This window comes from Euwallacea fornicatus, chromosome 11 (assembly GCF_040115645.1).
Source record: "Euwallacea fornicatus isolate EFF26 chromosome 11, ASM4011564v1, whole genome shotgun sequence".
In the NCBI taxonomy this organism is placed as follows: domain Eukaryota; kingdom Metazoa; phylum Arthropoda; class Insecta; order Coleoptera; family Curculionidae; genus Euwallacea; species Euwallacea fornicatus.
The window spans coordinates 1,112,517-1,131,511 of record NC_089551.1 but is presented as its reverse complement, the minus strand read 5'-3'; the positions used below and the strand labels follow the sequence as shown (position 1 = coordinate 1,131,511).

The following is an 18,995-nucleotide window of genomic DNA, read 5'->3' as shown; positions in this document are numbered from 1 at the left end:
AAATTCACAATCGCCGCTAAGGAAAATCGCCGACTGAGGAGTCCGCCGCCCTGAGCCGTCGCCCATCCTCACCCCCCGTAGGGCCGACACTGAGACGGGGATACATTTGTCACCGAAACGTTGACGACGATTTTCGTTTCAGTCCTCGCTAAAGGGCTGCTCTCGGTTAGTTTTAACCAAGTGGTTAACGAGGAGCAGCCGCTGCTTGTGTGTGAGGTATTACCTCCAAACAAAGACTAGAAAAAAATTTCTCCATGTCGATGGAACGATTGAACATGATCCAGGCTCCATTGTCGGTCCATAATCGCATCCGAACAAATCTTAAACATCGGACAAAAGCCCTGGCAAATAAAACGGTTTCATTGTTGCACCAGCCGGCGCTCAGCTACGTCGCTGAAAGTGTATCAATAGCGACGCAGCCGAGAGATAACTCGCGATGTGATGCTTTTGTGCAGAGATGAATATTATAAAGGGACAAAGATTCTACAATACAACATACAATGGGCACAATAGAATAGTGTTGTATTCAGTATTGTATACATATAATGGAACTATAGAAGCAAGCTTAATGCCATTTCAAACTCGGCGCTGTTATCAGCTACGGCGAGGGAAGTGCCGTTGTCGGGTCGGTACTGGATGCACGGAATGGATTACGGCCCGTTTAAACCGGGCTTCCGGTGCCGTGTGAATAGGACTTTAGTTTGCGGGTTAATGAGGCGGCAGCCGGTTCTGTTGTATGCAAACGAGAAATTGACAATTTGTTCTATTTATTGTTAAGTTGTTGATGCAATTTCGATAAAAACGCACAGGGATTGTTCCACTGAAAACGGTGGTGCGAACGACAAAGGGAGTAACGTATGAAAAGTCAACACATAAGGTGTTTTCTAGACGAAAAAGTGGAGTTTTAGGTGCTCAAACTGGGTCTAAATTTTCGCTCGTCACGTTTCCAGTAAGTTGGAAATGTGTCCCAATGAAGCATTATGCAACAATTGTTCCTTCTAATTCTACAATATTCAGCAATATACACGGCGACTCTTGGAAACAAACCGACTTCCTATCACCTAAATAAAATGCGAAAACTCCCTTTCGCTAGCAAAGAAACCGCGTTCTAGCCGCCATGTCACTCGAATCCTAATACATGGGGGATTTTTATAAATTAATCTTCATCAGTGGCCAATTATATAGATTTAATAACATACAGGGGGTGCTGTAAGGAAAAGTGCAGTTTTCGCATCCCAAATATAGCGAAAATGATTTTTCAAATAATGAACGCTAACATTACTCGAAAAGCGATTAATCTCTCTAGGAATGTGCGTTAAAATTGATCCTTGCGGTTAGTAGGTCCACAATATTGGATGATGTACAGAGCGTAAAAAATAGGAATTTCCATCAGGACTTGAAAAGAACCATCTGAATAGTTCCGCTTAAAAGATTTGAAAACGCGAGGAGATGTTGCCTTGCCCGGGTAGGAACAACTCTTAACAGCGACACTCTGTACAATGCTCCTATTAGAAATACCCGAATAACAGTGTATAGAGTTCTTCAATGAAATTATCAACGTCGATACTCACTAAAGTTCCCATTATAGCGCAAATCTTACCCTGTCAATCGTCCCGAAAAATCCCAAATTTGGTTAATCCAAAATAGGCACGCTCAACTTCCGCAAACTTCCCGCGTAAACCCACCCTCAATCGAAAGCTCATCGCCCACGCAAACGCGGCCGCAGTCCCGGAGTTACTAAACTTCGACGGAATGTTGGCTCCGGGATTCCGGAGTTTCGGGAAAAGCGCACGTGCCATTTCGACCACTAAACCTCTTTCGGTTTCAGCGGGATGTATCGAAAGCAACCATTTTACTATGGTAAATAATTTATTTGCGACTTATTTACATCGTAAAGTGTCTTTTAACTTAACGGTTAAAATTAACTGACATGGGTGGCTAGTCGGGCCAAATCTGGGTTCTCCTCGCAGACGAATGGTTTCACGTGGTGGCATGCCACATCGTGCCAGTTGACGCCGTCGTTGTAGAACTGGTTGAGCACTGCCAGACAGTTTTCTTGAGCTCCTGGAACAATCAAGGACGAACTAGAATCGTCCAGGACATTGCTGAGAAGGGGGCTTACCTCCTTGCTGAGGTTCGCGGTTGTCTGGCTGTGGTTTGCCCAAACCTCCGTTCGGCGACCAGTCGTTTTGGTCCCTTTGCGTAGAGGGAGCCAGTTTCTCGAGGGTGGCGGTCCAGAACCACCCGTTGACGTCAGTGGGTAATAAATCTGGACGGTCGCAACCTTTGAAGTCGCATTTGCGGCCTGAGGTCCAGATGTATTTCACCTACGGAGAGAAATTTCTGATTGATGAGAAAATTGCAGATTTAAGTTTTTCAGTCTTCTCGTTCTGTTAGGATCTCATTAGCATATCGACTTGATGTTAATATGAGAGTTTGGCTCATCTAAATAAGTTGATTAATAATTATATCCGCGTGTGTGTGTGTGTTTGTGTGTGAAAAAATAAACTAGTTGACCTTTGGGGAATGAAATTTGCAAGCGGAATGTTCTTTGGGCGGTTTATGAATTACTAAAAAGACAAACAGTCGTAAATTACCATGAAGAAGCAATTATTGTACGCATCCTGCTTATAAATATGGTTCGAAATTACGTGACAAACGATGCATTTTTTTTGTTAATAATTCATTAAACACGGAAAACACTCACGTTGTCTTTGACGATGCGCTCCTTAACCCACTCGTTTTCGATGGAAGTTTCCAAAGACACCGTCTCCATGCACTGCCTGCGGCAGTGGTTCCTGGCGTCCAACCAGTCGTACTGGGCGGTCCTCAGTTCGGGATCTCTCCAACTGAAGTAATAACCTTTCCCTAGAAACAAAACATTTTTTTCAAAGTCAAAAGGTGAAATCGGAAACGTTCGGCAACAACGCAATCGGCTTTTGTCTAATCGCGCCCTGGCCTTTTGAGTGCACGTCACAACGACAGTTGTCAACCCGCGTTGCCAGACTGCGCCTCTTATGCCAGAATCTTGTGTTTGCTTACCATCTGGGCCAGTCTCGTGAATAACTCTGCGTTGGCAGAGGCGAAGATCGGGAGCGGCTAGAGACCTGCCTTGAGGCAGGTCGGCTCGGGCAAGGGTAACGGTCAAAGCGACAAGTGCTAATTTAAGCATGTTGAAAGCTGGAAACGTTAAAACTTATTGAGGAGCTTGAAACGTATCGTTTAACACCCGGTAAAAACAGACAAAACTATGCCGCAAAACAATTAAATTTGCGACTTAAATGCGTGATGGACTGCGTACGACATTTTCACTTTCTCCTTCTCGACTTGCAAAGGAAATTTCATTAAGCACCTGCTTAAGGTTGAGCTTAAAGCAACCAAATTCCAATTACTGACGAAGTCAATCGTGAAGACCTACCTGTGATGATGAGATTAAAGCGAGGTACTAAAATTTGAAAGCGCACGCCAAGAAGGTACTGTTCGGGGTATCGGTACCAAACCCGGAAAGATCTACAATCGACACTGAAACAATAACAAACAAACCTCTTGTATATATAGTGGCCGGGGTCAGCGGTAGAGAAGGACACTACGAGTACGCGTACCTATAACTTGATGGACGGCATCTTCATTTACCTTGACCCTTACCATTAGGAACCCATATCGAAGTAATGGCCGAACTTATTATTCCATAATCGTTCAAGGGATCTACATATTTGTTACGTTTTTGTCACGTGATTCATTGTTCTTGGACGTTGTTAATGACATAATTCTGTAAATGGTACTAATCGTCGGGTGGTAGTAATACTAATTGGAAAGGGTTCGAGAAAGCGGTTTTTGCAAGGAAAATTGCCCGGTGGTCATTAGCAACAATCTGGAAATGTGTTTAATGAATGCTAATTATTCAATATCGCGTTAACGAACAAATGATCATCGAGGAAAAATGCAGTAAAAGAAAGTTTGGGGTCGCATTAACTCTCCGGTACAACGGCGGTGGGGTAGGGGGTCAAAAACGTGGCGAATGAGTTAAACGTGTCCTTATGCAAAAATGGCTTTTTCGCTCTCCAAATAATTTCAGACCTTCAAAATTCATAGGAATATCAAATTTATTCGCGCTGGTAGGGAATGCGATCATCGTGCGACTTCTTGCGCGTCCGCAAGGACACGGGTGATGGTCATAAAGCCATAAGAAAAGCTGAAGAAGTAAATAAAGAAAAGCGTGGTAAAAACACATACAACACAACCAACACCTTAAAAACTCAATTAGAAACATTAAATTGTTATATATAGTGAACAATTTCTGTAATTTTATAGCAAACAAAAAATACTTAGAACAAATTTAATAATTTCAAAATAATTTAGAGAATATCGTGCATGCAGACTATTTTCATGTTTTTATTGGGAAACAATACGTTGGATGTAATAGAGCCGAATGAGCATTTTTCTTATAAATGAAATGAAGATTCGAAAAATAATTTTTATTTTGAAAAGATGCAGTGGCGTACCATTTTTCCTTAAAAAAAACGTGCTGGGATGTGTCCATAGGCACGCGACTGCTAAAATTAACAGTAACCTTTCTACATAAACAAATGCGTCGACATTAGCCGTCAAGACATGCCAAATTTCATTTACATATCTTAAACGATTGTGAAAATACTACCAATTTATTTATTTTTTTAATAAAATATCTGCCTAACGAAGCATCATGGGAACATAGTTCACATAGGAAACCACATTATTTTCTAATATGCTATCACCCTCCGTAATCAAATGAAACACATATGGAACACCCTCTATATTTTCACTTCCAGCACATCCGCAATGTCTCAGAAGGGTAAACTGAAACTAGGGACAATTGTTGCTTTTTGACTTCTAAATCGAAATTCGCTCCAACCACATAGAAATAAATTTCGCCATCGTCTGCTGCGCTATCTATGAGCGATACCTCAAACCGTGCTCGTGCACACGGAGAAAACTGTAATTCGTATAAAAGCCGTTTCATTTCCACCAATCAGAGTTCGAACTTTTGAATTTTCATATCAATCTGATAACCAGCAGCTTAAACCAGTCGGTTTGTCTTGTGGACGGATCCCGATCGGTCTGGGACCTCGAAAAAACCAAATAATTGCAAATTACTACGTTTTTTTCTTGTATTTCGTGAGTGAAAACTGTGTTCTAAAAAACCTCAAAATGTCTCATGAAGATGACTCGACGATCCCGGATATAATCTATGATCCCACGAAAAAGATCAACTACAAAAAGGGACGGTTTTTTGGCAAGGTGAGGCTGGTAATTTATAGACAACCCATAAAACCCTTCTGCTGGATATATGAGAAATTATTAGAGTGTTAATGATTATTCTTTGGCACCTGAGGTTTAAGACGCCAAACAGTGATGGTTTGTGGTATCTATCTTCCACATGAGATTGCAAAAGCATGCAAGTTTTATCCATATTCTAGGATGTTAATAAACTTTGAAAATTTCTTGTAGTTTAGAAGTTTGCTCTTAAGCCTGCTTCACATGAAGAGATCGACCTTGATGAGACATATAAACTATGAAATTTTATTAACCCCTTTCTCCATAATTTCACAAGTGAAACTTGATCTAAGCATGACTTAAATTCACAATTCTACAGACCGAAATTGATAGTGGAAGTCTGAATTTAGGCCCCACCTAGATTTAACTTTGGGTTGCAAATCTACAGAGAATACAGAGCTAAGATATGTTAAGTTTCTTCACTTGTAGTGAATCGTTAGATTTTGTTAGATTATTGTTGAGCCTCTTTTAAGGTTAGATATATACAGAGTGTGACAAGAGTAATCTTACTTAATTGAACAATAAACTTTACATTGACTAGTTAAAGACCCTCTTCTTTCGTGATACTCTTTATGGTGAAGTGTATAAAAACCTACAAAAAGCTTTTATTTCTTTCCAGGGAGGTTTTGCCAAATGTTATGAAATAATCAACTCCAACAACATGCAGTCCTATGCGGGCAAAATCGTTTCAAAAAAACTAATGGCTAAGCAAAACCAAAAAGAAAAAATGACCCAGGAGATCCACATACATGCCAGTGTGAACCACAAAAACATTGTTGGCTTCCACAATTTTTTCGAAGACAATTATAATGTCTACATAGTGCTGGAGCTGTGCAAAAGACGCTCGATGATGGAACTGCACAAACGAAGAAAGGCTCTGACCGCACCAGAAACTAGGTTCTATATGAATCAGATAATAAGTGGAGTGAGCTACTTGCACCACCATAACATAATACATAGGGACTTGAAACTGGGTAACTTATTTTTAAATGATGACCTACAAGTGAAGATTGGAGATTTTGGATTGGCGGCAAAAATTCAGTATGAAGGGGAGAGAAAAAAAACTTTGTGCGGTACTCCTAACTACATAGCGCCTGAAATTTTAAATAAAAAGGGACATTCCTATGAGGTAGATATTTGGTCTGTAGGGTGCATTATGTATACTTTACTCGTGGGAAAACCACCATTTGAAACCAGCACCCTGAAGGAGACTTATGCCAGAATTAGGAACTGCGAATACAGGCAAGTATAGATACGTCTAAGTTAGAGAGATAATATTTATATTCTCGAAATTCAGGGTAGCCAGCACTTTGTGCCCTTCAGCCAAACATATGATAACCAGAATGCTTCAATCCGATCCCACAAGACGACCGAGTATCGATCAATTAGCCAAACACGAGTTTCTGGTACACGGCTACTGTCCTGCCTCTTTACCACTCAGTTGCCTGACGATGGCGCCTAGATTCGATAATATAGATCTGACGAATACCCGCAGCCCTAGGAGGGGCCCTCTCACTGAAATTCCGAACAAGAACAACGCAGCTGTCCCCTCACTACATCCTAACAGGCAGAACTCCATTTCTGCTGGTCTTTCTGTCCCCGCCTCGAGTTTCGACGGCATTACGAATATGAAGGTGCTGAAGGCGCTCCTGGCCAAGGTAATTCAATTTTGGGTTATTTTCAAGTATCGATTCGTGATGTTTTTGAATCTGCCTCTATCCATGGAATTCTTACATATAGGTGTATGTAATGACAGATATTGGCAATTGTTTTCATGTTATCTTTGAAGAGTAACATAGATGTCTCACACTGCTGTAAATAAGTTTACTTCACTTAGTCATTCATTTGAAGGGATCTATTAAAATATTTTTTTAACGTTTAAAATCTCGCATTGACTCAGGCCGACAAGTGCTAGTTTTTTCTGTTTTTTCGACCCTTTCCAAGTTTTTGTGCTGACAAAACTCAGTTTTAGCAATATGTAAATGCTAAATTAATAAGTTAGTCAACGGAGCAAACCTATATGTGCTACTGAAGAGCGTCAACTAAAACCGTTAAAGAACAAATTTCTCAACGTAAAAATAACTAAGATACGACGGAGATCCTAGTATTCAGCCAATACCATGTATAGAGTCGATCTAAAAACATTGTGAAAGTCCTTTTTGCATGTTTTTCATTTACTCTATACAGAGTGGTGGAAATTTTTATGCCCTCCATTGGGATCTGTGAAGGAACAGTTACAAGGTTGGTTTTCCCTGAATAGAATTTTCCAAAATATTTCAGACGCCATGACAAACAAATCTAGTTCTAAAGTGTATTCTTAATGATCATTAAAATAGGCCCTTTTCCTAATTTAACTTATTCTGTAACTGTCTCCCTTTTTTATTCTAATGGTTTGCCATACCTTCCATAAAAACGATCTTGTTCTGGAATGTACGACCAATCTCATTATGAACCATCCCATGGGGGGCTAATATTTTCAAACGTTAAAACGTGGGAGGCCAGTGGAGTGCAGTCCAAAAATGAGAAAATCTCATTTAAAAAAATGTGGAAATAGCCGATTTCCCTTTTTTTTCCGAAGATGCATATTTTAAAGCTAAATATTAAAAATAAACGTATCGGGCCAATTGATATGTGTACGTCCACCCAGCTGTGCCGAATCAGGATGTATTGCTATTGGTCGCGAAATATCCGAAGATGTGCGTCGTTCGCCGAGCCTCTCCGATCTCGGAGATTTATGGGGAAACAGTAAACTGCTCCACGAATATTTGTCAATGCGTAAATATCTATGGTTGAGTACGAAGTTACTTACAGTTAAAATAAAATTAATTTTAATATGTACGTGCATACGAATCATCTATTTCGCGCAATTTGACGTGTTGTGCCCCGAACTCGCTGGCTTTCATGTCAATAACGATTTTCTTGTTTTCACATGGGATTTGGTGGGAAGTTCAATCGTAAAACGTGTAAAAAAACAACTTTCTTCTAATAAAGAGGTTTATTTCTACGCTAGTATAAAAGTACTTTCGAACATAAAAAATTAAATAGTATAGTGTCCTTCTATAACTTGATATTAATTTGTGTCAACAATGAATCAAAATTTTCTTTAAAAAATATAATGACTATTACAGTATATCTAAAATTGGTTACACTGCGTCTTTACAATGAGATTACGTGATCAACTACTTGTTCTGTCCTGGCTCATTAATCATTTACTAATTACTAAACATAGAAAAATAATACTAGAAAACTAAATTAAGGGTTGTAAAATGAATTTAGAACAATAATATTATTCTGAACCAATCGCAATAAAGGAAATTATTTCCCTCTGCAGTTCAGCACGCAGTTATTGTATAATAATGGTTTAGTTACTATGAATATCGGTTAGTTTCTACAATTAAAACTTTGATAAAAACCCATAAAAGGGGGAAGAATGCTCAGTCAAACATAATTATTCTAATTGGCAGTAGTAAAAATTGGAAGATACAGTATTGCGGTAAAAAGGTAAATTTTACCGTTACAAATTAAACAAAAGATATCTAAAATTTATTTAATCCTATTGGTCAAAATACGTAGGGCGCTTTCCATGTCTCTAGACCCAATTGTCTACCGAATTATAAAGTGAAGCAGGCCCAACACTCCTAAAAGAGTTTTACCATTTAACTTGGGAAGCCCAAATATGAACCGTAGAAACAAACTTGCTGCATATAGAAAGTGTGTTGAAGTACATCTTCTGACACACAGTCACCTTCTCCTCCTTCAGCGGAAGCCGATATATCCTGCTAAAATTCCTTTTAGTTAACCTTCCCGGAATCGATCGATTCTTTATGGGAAACTCTTCCACCGTGTCCATTACAAACTTCTTCCGCACCTGCCAGTCCATGGAGTACCAAAACTGGTCGTGGAGTTCTTTGCGGTTTTCTTCTGTAAACTTGGTGCTGCATTGCAAACGACAAGAGGTAGGACAAGGAGGGCCCATTTTTTTGCTGCGACGCTGCTTTTTCACCCTCTTAACTTCAGTTTTAGTGGAATGCCGCACGTCTTCTTTAACCTGGCTGGCCGTCGAGTTAATACAACTCACCTCGCTGCTTTCCCCTCCAGTCTTGCCATTACTGGAAATACCAGAATGCATGTAGTTACCTTCGTTTGGTTCTTCCCTAATGCTTCCATCATGGTTGATATTCCGAACTGTACTCAAAAGGAACTCTTCAGAGATGCTCAAAGTGTTCAAATACATTTCTTTGCAGACCATTATTGAGTCATACAGACAAGGCAACATGAATTGCTTAATCTCAAAGCTTTTTTGCACTTGAATCGTCGAAAGAATAAAGTGCTTTTGGTCCACTTGAACGGGGAGATTCCAGTATTCTCGATGAATTTGCTGGCGCACGTCTTCAGTCAACTTTAATCTGCAGTGCAGAGGACAGTTGCAGGGGGGTTTCAAAGGGGGCGGCAGCAAATCTTTGGCAGAACTTCTTTTGTCTTTGGTGTGGTGATTTTGGGTAAATTGATGTGGCGTCGGATAAAACTCAGGGGAATGTTGACGTTTCAATGGTTTAGGAGTAAGAGGTTCGGTTATGGGCAGGAGGAGATCAATAGCTTTTTCAGAAAGGGCTAAAGTGTTGAGATACATTTCCTGAAATTGAAAAAAAGATATTTATTAGGTTGGAATTGAGAAATGATACATAATTAGTTGTTAGCCGAGTGTTAACTAAAGCTAAGCAAGTGATTTTTGAGTCTTACTCTTACATCTCTTACCTGACAAACGTTAATATGCCCTGCATCCTTCACAGGCAAAACAAACATTCTTATAGAGGTATATCTATCCTTTTCAATTGTATTAATGACAAACAACTTCCTTTCTTCCCATGACTGGAGTTTGGTCCAAAAGTGTTCGTAAATCTTAAGTCTTGCCTCTTCAGGTATCTTCTGCCCACATTGTTCTGAGCATTCACAAGGGGGCTTAATGTCTTCCTTATTTGCATCAACTAATAGCTGCCCTTCGGTGGGAATTTCCTCTTTTGGTTTGACCATTGGTTCTACTTCTTTCTCCTTTTTAATATAAGTTCGGGAAGGTGTGTTTGATTCAAGATTCTTGGGTGTGCTGTTGGTGGGACAGTTAATAAGTTTGACCTTGGTCTCATCTAAGACATTTTCTGGATACTTTTGTAAAGTGGTCTCAACAAATTTGGCACTAATGGCGAGTGTGTTGAAAAACATTGTCTTGCAAACTAAAGTGTACCCATCCTCCATCTCGAGATAGTATTTCCGCAGAAACTTTTTTCTGGTTTCATTTTTGGGGTGTGGGACTCGGAGGATCTGCACCAGCCGCCGTAAGTGGCTTCTGCGATCTTCCCAGCTTTTTAATTTACCCCAAAAAGTGAGGTAATTGTCCTGTCGGAATCTCTCTGCGACTCTGAGGTCACACTCCATTCTGCAGTCAATGCATGGCTGGCCAATCACTCTTTGTTTAATGGTATTTTGATATGAATATTCGCCGTTCAGTCTGTCGGGTTTCTTTTCGGTTTTTGATTTGCACACTTGAATTACACCCCGGCGCGTTCTAATATAAGACTGGTCTTCATCTTCCGAATCGGATTCCTCGCTACTTTCCATTTTTTCGAGGCTATTTTCACCTGCATGGTTTTCCATATCCGAGATTCAGATCCAGACACTGGTGTGAAGTTTCGAACGTTAGATTCTGGGAATTTTTGATAGTTTCAAGTGAAAAGTTGGGGATTATAATTCATGCTATTTCATGAGTTTGTAAACAATAACAAGGTTAAAAAAATGGCTGTCAGCGGTCATGTTTGTTTAGGTTGGCGTTAGATGCGCAGGCGCCTGTTGTTAGTGTCGACTGTGGGCATTCTCCAGCTGACGATACGAGTAGGGTTGGTGTGACGTAATGTAGAGTATGTAAAATTTTGCTTTGTGTCCGTATTTTCATTAAGGTTAAGTATTTAAGAGAAATTGAAATCCGCTAGAGATTTCCAACTTTTTATTATATTTGTTGTAAATTTTCCATCAAACAAAATAGCCCCTATTTCCGAGTAAATTTTTACAATTTAGATTTTTTTGCAGTGTCATAGTATACTACACCATTATCTTTAAGCCGAACTATATCACTTCCGCTATAACCGATACTTTCGAGAATTTCAACGGTGTTTTCCCCAATTTTCGGTCTGCCACTCGACGTGCTTTCGGCTGGAGTCCGGCTCAAGTTAGGTGCCGCCTTTGGCGCGCCCTCCTTAAACGTCTTTTGGGCTTTATTATGGGGATGTAAAGGAGCTTCTTCCAATTCTAAAACCGGTGTTATGCAGGCGTCCAAATTATCAAATATTTTACACCATTCATCTCGAGTTTTTTCTAAAAATTTCCGCTCGAACTTGACTTTATTCTCCTCCAAATCGTACTGTGGAGCCTCTTCTTCAGTCAGTCCCAACCCTTTTAACAAGTCGAGGTAGAAATTGCTTTCCAAGGCTCCCACCGCAATATATTTGTGGTCTTTCGTCTCGTAAACTTCGTAGAAAGGCGCTCCAGAATCTAAGACGTTTTCTCCTCTGGGGTTGCCCCATATGGGCAAATATTGCGATTTATAGAGGAAACTTCCCAGATAGGCGGTGCCCTGCACCATATTAGCATCAACCACTTGTCCTTTACCCGATTTTTCTCTTTCTAAAAGCCCTAAGAGGATCCCCAAAGCGCACATCAGCCCTCCTCCCCCGAAGTCCGCCAATAAGTTCACGGGGAACATCGGCTTCTCCTCTTTTCTCCCGAATAGGGAAAGCAAACCAGATAAAGCTAAATAGTTGATGTCGTGTCCGGCTTTGTGCGAATAAGGCCCTGAGTGACCATAACCACTTAATCTCGCGTAAATCAATCTAGGGTTGATTTTGAGTAGAACCTCAGGGCCGAGGCCCAGTTTCTCCATGACACCAGCCCTATAGGGCTCGATCGAGACATCTGTGGTTTTAATGAGTTTATGAACTATCTCCACCGCTTGTGGGGATTTTAGGTTCAGACAGAGGGACTTTTTGCCGTTTCCGAGGCAGTCCAGGTTGGAGTTTGATGATTCCTGAAAATAAAAGCAAAATGTTGGAAATTTTGAGTGTTATTGTAAAAATGGTTTAGACTACATTAGACGCACACACCGATTGTATTTTGCGTTACAATATCGATTCTTCGGCTTACTTTATCGATCCTTATAACGGAGGCTCCGAAATCGGACAAGATCATGCCGCAAAAGGGCGCGGGAGCTAAACCGGCGAATTCTATCACTCGTATCCCTTTCAAAGCCATTTCAAGGCACCACCATCTGTTCGGAATGTCTAGAGTCTGGCGCCGATCATCCCCGGACGAGGGTTAATTTACGGATGGGATTTCCCACAAACTCCTTTTTCGAACCTGGAATTTAAGTATAATTTACTTTTCGCTAAGCCATCGTGACTGCAGCGATTCAATAGAGGACCAATGGGCCATTCACGTCCAGAAAGCAGGAACGAGTCATCACGGCAGGTCTCGCCTAAAAGGCAGAAATAAATGTCTTGCAGCCCAATGGCTGGTGGTTCAATACGTCGAAAATTAATAAAATATTTTATCGGGCGTAAATTTCAATGTGCCTTTCGCATACCGTGCGCGCGCACCCCTGTTTACTTTTCAACAAATTGTTATTATTTTAATTCTAAAGCAGCATTAAAATAAGACGAAAAATGCTGCATTTGGCGTTTATTAAATTTTTAAATGTTACGTCACAGCTAGCACAAAATGGCCGATTTTTATCTGAAATATGGGTGAAGTGATACCTCAAATTGGGGGTCTTTCAAAACTACATACAACGATGTTTGCAATTCACGATTATCGGTTAGTTTTTCACAAAAACAGGTATACATTTGGTGAAAAAATTCAATACAAACTCGGTTAAATAGTAAACAATGAAAAAACGTGTTTATTCGTAGGAAATTGGTTTGTTTTCGATTTTGCGCTCACAGTCTTTGGTTGTTTTTATTCATCTTTCCATTCCTTTTTTTAACCAGAAATATGAGCGCCAAATTGAATCGAACAATTTAGAGCCGCACGATGCATTTTTTTTAGTGAAAGGGTCCTAATAAATCCGTATTTTTTTATTTGTTCTCTATCAAGAATTTATTCAGGTACCTATAGGTGTCCCAAGTAAAATCCATCTTCCTCAGAGATTAACCATCTTCCACCATTAAGCAACGTTTGGAACCACTGTTCTCGCATGCGTGTTCATTTCGGACCCTTTTTTCTGGGACCTGCCGCAATGACTCATTTCCACATTTCATAGACGCAGCCATGGGCCTTCGTGCCGCGGTACGTCTATGGGTTTTGTCCTTCAGGTCTAGCACTTAAGGGCATTGTTAAACTGAGCACTAGTTCGTTTACCAGCCGAAGATTCTCCTCTTACACTTACACGAAAAAGCTTTGTATCTCACTTCGACCCTAATTTCTACTGTTGTACTATGGAGAAGTTCGATAAAAGCGTTCTATTTTTGCTCGCGTATAATTATTCCGCACAGGCATGCTACATTGCCCTTTAATTAACAACGTTTATTAAAATTCATCATTGTTTGTTTATTATTGCGACCAAAGATCGCTGAGCTGTGTGCGTTTGCGCATTTATTCATTACGCAGGGAAATAGGCGTTTTCGGTTGCGATTTTACTGCGCATCTCTGAGGAATTGTGGTGTAAAGACTTCCCGTGATCCCGCAGCGTGAACTCATCGCGCCAGACTAGGTGCTAACATTTACTATCCTTGTTTTTCTTCTTTCGGTGTTTTGACTCAATTACAGTTCGTCTTGCCGCGATAAAATGTCCATGTAGACAAATGCATGCGCCGCGTTCACGTGATCTGCTCGAGATGAAAGTATTAAACAGGACCGTAGTCAGGCCGTTATTACACTAAAAAAAAATTATGTTTTTAAGTACTTTTAATCATTTATAATACTCAGCGACTACTAAAAGTACGGCCTAGGGCACCAAAAGGGTATTATCAGCTAAATTCCCACCGACCTCGTAATGCTTGCAATAAACGCTCTCCATTCAAAAAGAAACAAGTTCGACCATGTGAAATGTCCCCGCATTTGTGGAATATCGGTCGTTCGGACGGCACAACCGACCAATCAGCGCTCACCAACCTGAGGACCACGTGCTCGGTTTGTTTACATGAATGTTTAAAGTGTGGCGGATGCGCCGTTCTCTTCTACTCGTTAAAAATGGAAGTTTCTTTAACTTCAGCTGCAATTTCTCTTCGGTAGTTTATAAAGAGCAAACCGACCCTGCACGAAAAGGTATATGTGGAGATGACGGATCCGGACGCCCAGCCGACCATTTGGGTGTCCAAGTGGGTGGACTACTCGGACAAATACGGCTTCGGCTACGAGTTGTCTGACGAGAGCGTGGGAGTGATGTTCAACGACTCCACGAGACTGATCATGTTGGCGAACGGAATTAACGTTCAATACGTCGACAAAAACGGCGACGAGGCATATATGACCGTAGAGAACTACTCTAAACAGTACGAGAAGAAGATCAAGCTGCTTTCGTACTTCCATCGATACATGAAGGAGCACTTGATCAAGACTGGGGCGGCCGTCGCCAAAGAGATCGATTGCATGTCGAGAACCCCCTATCTGGACCAGTGGTGTCGATCCACGTCGGGGGTGTTGATGCAGCTGAACAGCGGCATTGTACAGGTAAGATCTGCCGGTTTCTCTGCCTCGTTGAGCATCGACAGCGAGCTTTTTCCAGATTAATTTCGGAGATCACACGAAAATGATTTTGTGTCCGCTGATGGCCGCAGTGACTTACATCGACGAAGCAAAGTCCTTCCACACCTTCAGGTTTACCACTTTAGAGCAACAGGGTTGTCTGAGCAGCCTTTATGAGAAAATGCATTATGCTTACGATAAAATCTCGCTGATTGTAAGTAATGAATAGCGAGCAATTTCAACCGATCAGGTTTATTGAGCAATTTGAAAGGTGTTGAGTTCGGCCTTACCACCAAAAAACGATGTTAATTAGGTGACACTGTCGTATTTTCATTTATGTAGTCTTTTGTCCTGTTTTTTTTTTTAATGAGTGATCTCGGTGTAATTTTTATATTCAGGACCAGCGAGCTCTGAACACTAGCAGTTGATCCTGCCGTTTAAACAATTCTTTATGGTTATTTTAATATAAATATTTTCTGCTCTTCAATAAAGTTATATATTTTTACATTGTCTTTAACGTCCTCGTGACAACCTTCGTCTGTTTATGACGTTCTGGGCTGTGGCAGGATCCAGAGCACATGGGGAGCGCACATTGCATAAGACACTTTTGATTAACTTCGCCATAATGCCCATGTCCCTGTGCGTTCTACGTGCAGCCTGGAATCTTGGGTACACGTAGAACTCCAGGGTCGTATTAAAAGAAAAAAAAGTAAGTTAGTACTGATACCTCGAACACCAAATAGCGTCTCGGGAGAGAGAGGATAATGAGCTTTTCGTGCAGAGAAGAAGGAACTAACCAAAACAGGTACCAATATTTTAAATTGAAAATTATTATCAATTTTATACTTTTGGGGAATTTCGATAATCATAAACGACTGTACAACGCCATCTACCGAACACTAAAAGCTTCAAAAAATGGAATTTCTTCCCCTTTTAAGCGGTCTTGCAGCTCACGCCCTTTACGGAGATAGCAAAAAGGCACCCTGTATAGCGCTCGGTTAACAATACCCGCAACTAATACCATCTATTATTGAAGCCATGGGAAAGCCGTAATAATTGGATTGAACTCAAATGCTTCTTCTACTTTAGACTAAAATATAATGCGCGAAACTCCACAAGAGATTCCCCTAATACCATGATCAAATGCACAACAAACCCTTTTTTGAGCATTGTGAATAACAGTGATCGAGGTAAGTTCCGTTTTTAGCTCATTAGCGCAGCTTCCCTCATCATATTCCCTGATCAGACTAAATGGACCTGGATGACGTCTTGCCCCAAATCGGAGAATTCGGCAAGTACCAGAAGCAGATGCTCTGGCTTATATGCCTGCCCGCTTGTTTTCCTTGCGGGTTTTGCGCCTTCAATCAATTATTCATGACTGACACCCCAGAGCACTGGTGCTTAGTGCCGCAACTTGCCAATTTGACCACTGACCACCGCAAGAACCTCTCCATCCCCAGGATAAACGGGACCTTTTCAAGCTGCCTCAGATACTCTGTGAATTACACCGAGGACTTTGAGTATTTGGATGAAACAAATCAAACTTTTTGGCCCGTGGAGAGCTGCAAGGACGGCTTTGAGTATGATACGACGACAGTTCACTCTAGTGTCGTCATTGACGTGGGTACTACCTTAGCCTGGGCAGAGTAGGCATCAACAAAGACAACTTAACTCCGTAGTTCGATTTGGTGTGCGACAAGGACATTTATCCGACGTTGGGACTGGTAGCGCTCAACATTGGAGGCCCAATTGGGGTGTATTTCTTTGGATTTCTTAATGACCGGATAGGCCGTAAGAAGACCTTCTTTCTGTGCCTCACCACCCTGATTATTGGGGGTCTTATGACTGCTTTAGCGCCCGATTTCTGGTGGTGGGCCGGTAGCAGACTTGTCGTGGGACTGACCATACCGGCCATCTACCAAATTCCCTTTATTATATGTAATTAATCTTCACTACAAAGTATATTGAAACAATCTATAGCAACATTTCAGCTTTGGAGTTAGTGGGGCCAAACTACCGATCTTTCATCACAGTCCTGACCTGTCTCTTCTACACTGTAGGCCTCATGATGTTGGCCGGCATCACTTACCTCATCCGCGATTGGGTCTATCTCTCCCTCTCCACCTCTCTCCCCTTCATCCTATATTACCTCTATTGGTTTTACCTTCCAGAGAGTCCGCGATGGCTGTTGGCCAAAGGCAAATTCGAAGAAGCTTCTGCTGTATTAGAGTCTCTGGCCAAGACCAACAACAAGGAAATCCCAGCCAGTTTTAAACAGCAGCTCAAGCAGAGGATGACCAACAAGAGGAGTTGCAGCGAGGAAGAAAGAGCAAACAAGCATTTTGGGTTGTTAGACTTGTGCTCTACCCCAAATATGCGGTTAAAAACAGTTTTGATTACTCTTAATTGGTTCGCCAACAACATGGTTTACGTGGGACTGAGTTATTATGGGCCGTCGTTAGGGAGCAATCAATATCTCAGCTTCCTGCTTTCATCTGCGGTGGAGATACCTAGTTATGTAGCTGCGTGGTTTTTAATTGAAAAATGGGGCCGGAGGTGGCCCTTGTGCTTGACGATGATTCTTAGCGGGTGTAGCTGTATCGCAACGGTGTTGATACCCAAAAGTAGTTAATATTTAATCCAGTAAGGAAGCTTAGTTAAAGTGTTTTTTTAGGAAATGAAATCGCCACAATGATCCTGTTCCTTTTATCAAAATCTACAATTTCAGCCTCGTTTTTCATTATTTACCCATTCGCTGGCGAATTATACCCGACAGCAATCCGAGGACTTGGCATTGGTGCATCCGCGTATATAGCAGGGATGGGGCTGATTATCATCCCTTTTATAACTTATCTGGTAATTAAAAACATGAAACAATGAACCCATGAAATAGCAATAATATTTCAGGGATCAGAAATTCTAGTTCTACCAATAATCATCATGGGAGTTATCTCAGTGTTTGGAGGATTGTGCGGACTAAGACTTCCCGAAACTCTTCATCATCGCTTACCGCAAACATTGGCAGAAGGAGAGGAGTTTGGGAAACATTTCTGCTGGGAGGATTGTGTTCAATGCATCCCCAAACCGTAAGAAGGAACCATTAATATCAAATAGCAACTTATTATATCAATCATTTATAGGCGTTCATCGAGGGATGATTTAGAAATGATACCCGTTCCGACTGAGGATACGCCATTAGACTGTAGCCCGGAAGAAGGTCGCCGACTTTCAATGAAAAAACTTGTGAGACAACAAAGTGTTATGGATACGCAGAAAACTGCTGATGGAACAATGACTATGACCTATTGGTTTTAGTAATACTTAGTTCGTTAGTAAGAGTAGCTAAAGCCTTATTGGTTAGAAAAAATAAATATATATGTTTATTTATGTTATAATTTTTTTTTAACATTAAACAGTTTGATATAAATTTATTTCAATTATAGTCCAAACGTTAATATTTATGTTAGGAAGACTTATACATTGATTACTTTTTATCTCAACTCGTGGCGCCATCTAACGACAAAATGTTCAAGTGTGTCAATGCTGTTTCGCGCAAATTTTTATTAATCACAGTCTAAACACCTGTTCAGTTTTTGTTTCTGTGATTTTTTAATTAATTCAAATATTTTATGTTTTTCCGATCGCATCTTGTGGCGCCATCTAACGACGAAATATTCAAGCGTGTCAACTCTATTTCGCGAAATTCCTTGTTAATCACAGTCTAAACACCTGTTCAGTTTTTGTTTCTGTAATTTTTTTATTGATTCCATTATTTTGTTTTTCCGATCGTATCTTGTGGCGCCATCTAACGACGAAATATTCAAGCGTGTCAACTCTATTTCGCGAAATTCCTTGTTAATCACAGTCTAAACACCTGTTCAGTGTGTGTTTCTGTGATTTTTTAATTAATTCAAATATTTTATGTTTTTCCGATCGCATCTTGTGGCGCCATCTAA

At 40.7% G+C, this 18,995-nt stretch overlaps 5 protein-coding genes across 6 annotated transcripts; 2 read left to right on the top strand and 3 right to left on the bottom strand.

Annotated features, from left to right (window-relative positions):
• Nucleotides 1–1,901: 1,901 nt before the first annotated feature.
• Nucleotides 1,902–3,566, bottom strand: LOC136342301 (L-selectin). Its single transcript, XM_066287976.1, has 5 exons — nucleotides 3,419–3,566; nucleotides 3,043–3,180; nucleotides 2,708–2,868; nucleotides 2,123–2,327; nucleotides 1,902–2,064 (listed from the first exon to the last, which is right to left on the bottom strand). Exons 2-5 carry the CDS (start codon nucleotides 3,170–3,172, stop codon nucleotides 1,922–1,924), a joined length of 639 nt encoding a protein of 212 aa, XP_066144073.1. The 5' UTR covers nucleotides 3,173–3,180; nucleotides 3,419–3,566; the 3' UTR covers nucleotides 1,902–1,921.
• Nucleotides 3,567–5,051: 1,485 nt separating this feature from the next.
• Nucleotides 5,052–15,544, top strand: polo (Serine/threonine-protein kinase polo). The gene is made up of 5 exons (XM_066287982.1): nucleotides 5,052–5,277; nucleotides 5,933–6,555; nucleotides 6,611–6,971; nucleotides 14,587–15,024; nucleotides 15,080–15,544. The coding sequence occupies exons 1-5, from the start codon at nucleotides 5,188–5,190 to the stop codon at nucleotides 15,266–15,268; spliced, it is 1,701 nt and encodes a 566-aa protein (XP_066144079.1). The 5' UTR covers nucleotides 5,052–5,187; the 3' UTR covers nucleotides 15,269–15,544.
• Nucleotides 8,344–11,091, bottom strand: LOC136342306 (uncharacterized). Its single transcript, XM_066287979.1, has 2 exons — nucleotides 10,069–11,091; nucleotides 8,344–9,946 (listed from the first exon to the last, which is right to left on the bottom strand). Exons 1-2 carry the CDS (start codon nucleotides 10,960–10,962, stop codon nucleotides 8,963–8,965), a joined length of 1,878 nt encoding a protein of 625 aa, XP_066144076.1. The 5' UTR covers nucleotides 10,963–11,091; the 3' UTR covers nucleotides 8,344–8,962.
• On the bottom strand, nucleotides 11,294–14,002 carry Amacr (Alpha-methylacyl-CoA racemase). Of its 2 annotated transcripts, none has more exons than XM_066287984.1 (3): nucleotides 13,714–14,002; nucleotides 12,502–12,714; nucleotides 11,294–12,385 (listed from the first exon to the last, which is right to left on the bottom strand). In XM_066287984.1, the coding sequence occupies exons 2-3, from the start codon at nucleotides 12,607–12,609 to the stop codon at nucleotides 11,369–11,371; spliced, it is 1,125 nt and encodes a 374-aa protein (XP_066144081.1). In that variant the 5' UTR covers nucleotides 12,610–12,714; nucleotides 13,714–14,002; the 3' UTR covers nucleotides 11,294–11,368. The 2 variants fall into 2 exon arrangements, with proteins under 2 accessions (XP_066144081.1, XP_066144080.1); XM_066287983.1 differs by having other exon boundaries at nucleotides 13,742–14,002.
• Nucleotides 15,545–15,692: 148 nt separating the features above from the next.
• Nucleotides 15,693–18,466, top strand: CarT (Carcinine transporter). The gene is made up of 7 exons (XM_066287981.1): nucleotides 15,693–16,229; nucleotides 16,286–16,659; nucleotides 16,719–16,977; nucleotides 17,031–17,663; nucleotides 17,714–17,895; nucleotides 17,947–18,125; nucleotides 18,180–18,466. The coding sequence occupies exons 2-7, from the start codon at nucleotides 16,291–16,293 to the stop codon at nucleotides 18,352–18,354; spliced, it is 1,797 nt and encodes a 598-aa protein (XP_066144078.1). The 5' UTR covers nucleotides 15,693–16,229; nucleotides 16,286–16,290; the 3' UTR covers nucleotides 18,355–18,466.
• The last annotated feature ends 529 nt before the right edge of the window (nucleotides 18,467–18,995 follow it).

What these genes read in the sequence shown, in the direction of transcription:
- LOC136342306 (XM_066287979.1), bottom strand. Translation starts at nt 10,962, where the DNA reads ATGGAAAACCATGCAGGTGAAAATAGCCTCGAAAAAATGGAAAGTAGC. An exon ending in GGCATATTAACGTTTGTCAG is followed by an intron (nt 9,947 to 10,068) that starts GTAAGAGATGTA and finishes TTTCAATTTCAG; the next exon opens with GAAATGTATCTCAACACTTT.
- polo (XM_066287982.1), top strand. Translation starts at nt 5,188, where the DNA reads ATGTCTCATGAAGATGACTCGACGATCCCGGATATAATCTATGATCCC. An exon ending in TGAAGGCGCTCCTGGCCAAG is followed by an intron (nt 6,972 to 14,586) that starts GTAATTCAATTT and finishes TCTCTTCGGTAG; the next exon opens with TTTATAAAGAGCAAACCGAC. An exon ending in TGAACAGCGGCATTGTACAG is followed by an intron (nt 15,025 to 15,079) that starts GTAAGATCTGCC and finishes AGCTTTTTCCAG; the next exon opens with ATTAATTTCGGAGATCACAC.
- CarT (XM_066287981.1), top strand. Translation starts at nt 16,291, where the DNA reads ATGGACCTGGATGACGTCTTGCCCCAAATCGGAGAATTCGGCAAGTAC. An exon ending in ACTCTAGTGTCGTCATTGAC is followed by an intron (nt 16,660 to 16,718) that starts GTGGGTACTACC and finishes TTAACTCCGTAG; the next exon opens with TTCGATTTGGTGTGCGACAA. An exon ending in TCCCTTTTATAACTTATCTG is followed by an intron (nt 17,896 to 17,946) that starts GTAATTAAAAAC and finishes ATAATATTTCAG; the next exon opens with GGATCAGAAATTCTAGTTCT.
- LOC136342301 (XM_066287976.1), bottom strand. Translation starts at nt 3,172, where the DNA reads ATGCTTAAATTAGCACTTGTCGCTTTGACCGTTACCCTTGCCCGAGCC. An exon ending in TCACGAGACTGGCCCAGATG is followed by an intron (nt 2,869 to 3,042) that starts GTAAGCAAACAC and finishes TTTTGTTTCTAG; the next exon opens with GGAAAGGTTATTACTTCAGT. An exon ending in CCGCGAACCTCAGCAAGGAG is followed by an intron (nt 2,065 to 2,122) that starts GTAAGCCCCCTT and finishes TGATTGTTCCAG; the next exon opens with GAGCTCAAGAAAACTGTCTG.
- Amacr (XM_066287984.1), bottom strand. Translation starts at nt 12,609, where the DNA reads ATGGCTTTGAAAGGGATACGAGTGATAGAATTCGCCGGTTTAGCTCCC. An exon ending in CCGTTATAAGGATCGATAAA is followed by an intron (nt 12,386 to 12,501) that starts GTAAGCCGAAGA and finishes TTTTATTTTCAG; the next exon opens with GAATCATCAAACTCCAACCT.